The sequence below is a fragment of the Quercus suber genome, unplaced genomic scaffold (genome assembly GCF_002906115.3).
Source record: "Quercus suber isolate HL8 unplaced genomic scaffold, Cork oak 2.0 scaffold_167, whole genome shotgun sequence".
NCBI lineage: Eukaryota > Viridiplantae > Streptophyta > Magnoliopsida > Fagales > Fagaceae > Quercus > Quercus suber.
In genome coordinates this window covers 433,322-436,313 of record NW_027071804.1, presented here as the reverse complement: position 1 = coordinate 436,313, position 2,992 = coordinate 433,322, and the positions used below count along the sequence as shown (strand labels likewise).

General features: G+C 33.7%; 1 protein-coding gene across 1 annotated transcript in view; it reads left to right on the top strand.

Moving 5' to 3' along the window:
• The first annotated feature begins 2,472 nt into the window (after nt 1-2,472).
• LOC112019805 (CBS domain-containing protein CBSX5) overlaps nt 2,473-2,992 on the top strand; it is a 2,334-nt gene continuing 1,814 nt past the window's right edge. Inside the window, exon 1 of the mRNA XM_024052346.2 lies at nt 2,473-2,945. Within this exon, the coding sequence (XP_023908114.1) occupies nt 2,587-2,945 (359 nt within the window). The 5' untranslated portion in view covers nt 2,473-2,586. The remainder of the gene's footprint in view (nt 2,946-2,992) is intronic.

Genomic DNA, 2,992 nt, shown 5'->3' with positions numbered 1-2,992 from the left:
TTTTTTTTTTTTTTTTTTTTTTTTTTTTTTTTTTTTTTTAATTTGATGATAAAACTACGTCGTTTTGGAGCTGATATTAAAATTTAATATCAGGTCCTAAAACGACGTAGTTTTAGTGCCAGATTATATATATATAATAAAAAGAAAAAAGAAAACCTATCTGAAGTACAGCGTCACTTTCTTCCTCTTCCTATTCCTTGCATCTACTTTCATAGCTTCTCTGGTTTTTCTTCAATCTACTAAAACATAAAAATAAAAAACTGTAAACATTGATACATACATGTTAAATTATAGTGTGTGTATTTATATATATATATATATCGGTGCGGTGCGGTTTCTCGTCAGAGTGCAAAACAGCCACCCCTCGCCGCACCGGACGCCCTCGGTTTGTTCAAATCACTGCTGATCACCGCGCCGGACACCTACAGTGGGCTTGTGAAGCAATCGGATCGGTTCGGTGCCAGCTGGTTTCATCAGTTCCGGTCGGTACCTAAACAGGCCTATCCATAGCATAATTGAGAGAGAGGGGGAGAGAGAGAGTGAACAGAATTATCAATCTTATTTATCAATGAATCCAATACAAACTGCCATAAACCTATATCAACATCCCTTGTAACTAACCAACTATCTTGCACTACTGCCACTGTTTGCAATAAGCACTCTAATTGCCTCTCACACTATTACAAAAAAATATATTTCAATTAGCACAACTAATATGCTATGTACACTAACTAATAAAGGTACTTAACAAAAGGCGTTGATGGTGGCTGGGAAGCGCCAATCTAGTAGCTAAAGAAGCTAATTTGGTTGTTGGGGCCATGGATCCCTTGGGGTTGCACTGATTTAGTTATTTGGGTCGTGAATTGATCCAGTCAGGGTTTTAGCTGGTTTGGTGGTGGTGAGCTTGGTGGGCGCTGAGTTAATTGGTAAGTGCGTGGCTCAAATTGATATTGTGGTGGCTAGTAGGTTGTTATATGAGTTATTTTTTTTTTCTGATTTTAGGATACACCAAACACTTGAAAATGTTTTCAACTAAATATATTTTACAACAAAACAAATTAAAATTAATATAAATCGGTTTTTTTTCTTTTTGCAAGATAAATCAACATGTTTTGTAGTTACCATTTTTAAAAATATATGCAGATGCCCTTTCAGTGGTCTTAAAGAGGTGTTTGCTTTGCACTTTGAGTTATGTCCTAGTGTCGTTGATTTTCTCAAAAAAAAAAAAAAAAAAAAAAAAAGAAAAGAAAAGAAAGAAAAAAAAAAGTCCTAGTATCGTGCTTTTAGTTGGCAGAATGTACTATAGTCTTCTGTCAAAAAAGAGTTGGGAGAATGTTGGATATATATATATATATATATATATATTCTAGCTATTTGGTGTGGCCCGAATAAAGATCTATTTGTTGATGTCTTGAGGGGAAGAAGTTTTTTTTTTTTTTTTTTTTTTTTTAATAGTGCAAATGGAGGGATGGGTTACGGAAGCCTAACGGAAGTAATCTCAGGTGGACAAAATGTCATTTTTCAAACCACAAATAGACAATACGAATTCGGATCAAATTATAGGTGAGTTTACTATAATTATCCCAAAAATGAATAAAGCTGTAATTAAAAAACAAAAAGGAAAATATATATATATATATATATTTGCATTACATAGGTTATTGACTAATATATATAAAACTAGCTTCATCACACGTGCTTTGTGCGTAGAATGAGATTTTTTATTTTATTTTATTTTTTATGTTATACATAAGATTTAAGAATATTTTTGAATTACATAAAAATTTAGTTCAAAGAAAAAAATCTTCTTATAAATAGTATAGATTAAAAACTTTTTTTTTGGTTAATTTCATATTATTGTGTCACATAATATTTTAAAATCTCAAAATTTTAATTGTCATTATTTTAATGTAATTATAAATAAATTGGAAAAGTCACCATTTCAATTCAAAACTTTTTAAATTTGAAATTATGATAACAATTACGAGTAACAAATAAAAAAAAAGTAAAAACTCAAAAAGTTCACACGATTTAACAAAACAAACCTGAAATAATTGATTATGATAAAGTTAAAAACTCCTTGAGAGAAATAAGGAACCGATTGTTACATCGTGTCATAGCAGTTGTACACGGCAACTACACGCATCCGTACCTTTCCCTTACTTTATTTGGAGTTACCAGGCAGTTACCCAAAAATTAAAAAAATAAAATAAAATAATACAAAAAGACAAAGAGCACAAAAAGATATTTTTCTCAATGGTGTCCTACCATTTTTTACAAATAAAAAATCACTAAATAATTACACATTTGAATAAGTGGCACAGTTTTAATTGATCGAGTAAACCTAGTTATCAATATTGTCCGAGAACAAATGGGGCCCATCTCTAACATCAAATCAGTACGGGACATGACCGGCTATAGTAAGTCAAAACACGTCTACTACAACATTTATAAATCCCAGCTACCAAGTCTATCTCTCTCTCTCTCTCTCTCTGAAACTGAAACCAGCCAAACAACAACCTCAAAATTTGCTCCCAAAACAAATCACACTTACCTCTTTCTCTTCGATCTTATTGTTGTCTGTGTATGGCAGTTAGCTTATTAACCCAAGAGGTATCCGACTTATGTCTAGGAAAGCCAGCACTTAGGTGTCTCTCTGTCTCCGCCAGCATTGGCGACGCCCTCTCCGCCTTGAAAAGGCTTCGCCAGACTTATCTCAGCGTTTGGACCTGTAATCACGACCACGACCCCGACGCGTCGTTTAGCTCTACCTCTAAGTCCGATGATTGTGTTTGCATCGGCAAGATTTGTATGGTGGATATAATCTGTTTCCTCTGCAGACAAGACTGCCTTAAATCTCCAACCACAGCGCTGCACTCTCCGCTTTCTGTTTTGATTCCGAGGTCTCCAGCTGGGCTCGTTACGCATTTGGAGCCTCATGCCAGGTTTGTTTCTTTTTCTATTTTCTATAATCGCCTTTTTTTTTTTTTTT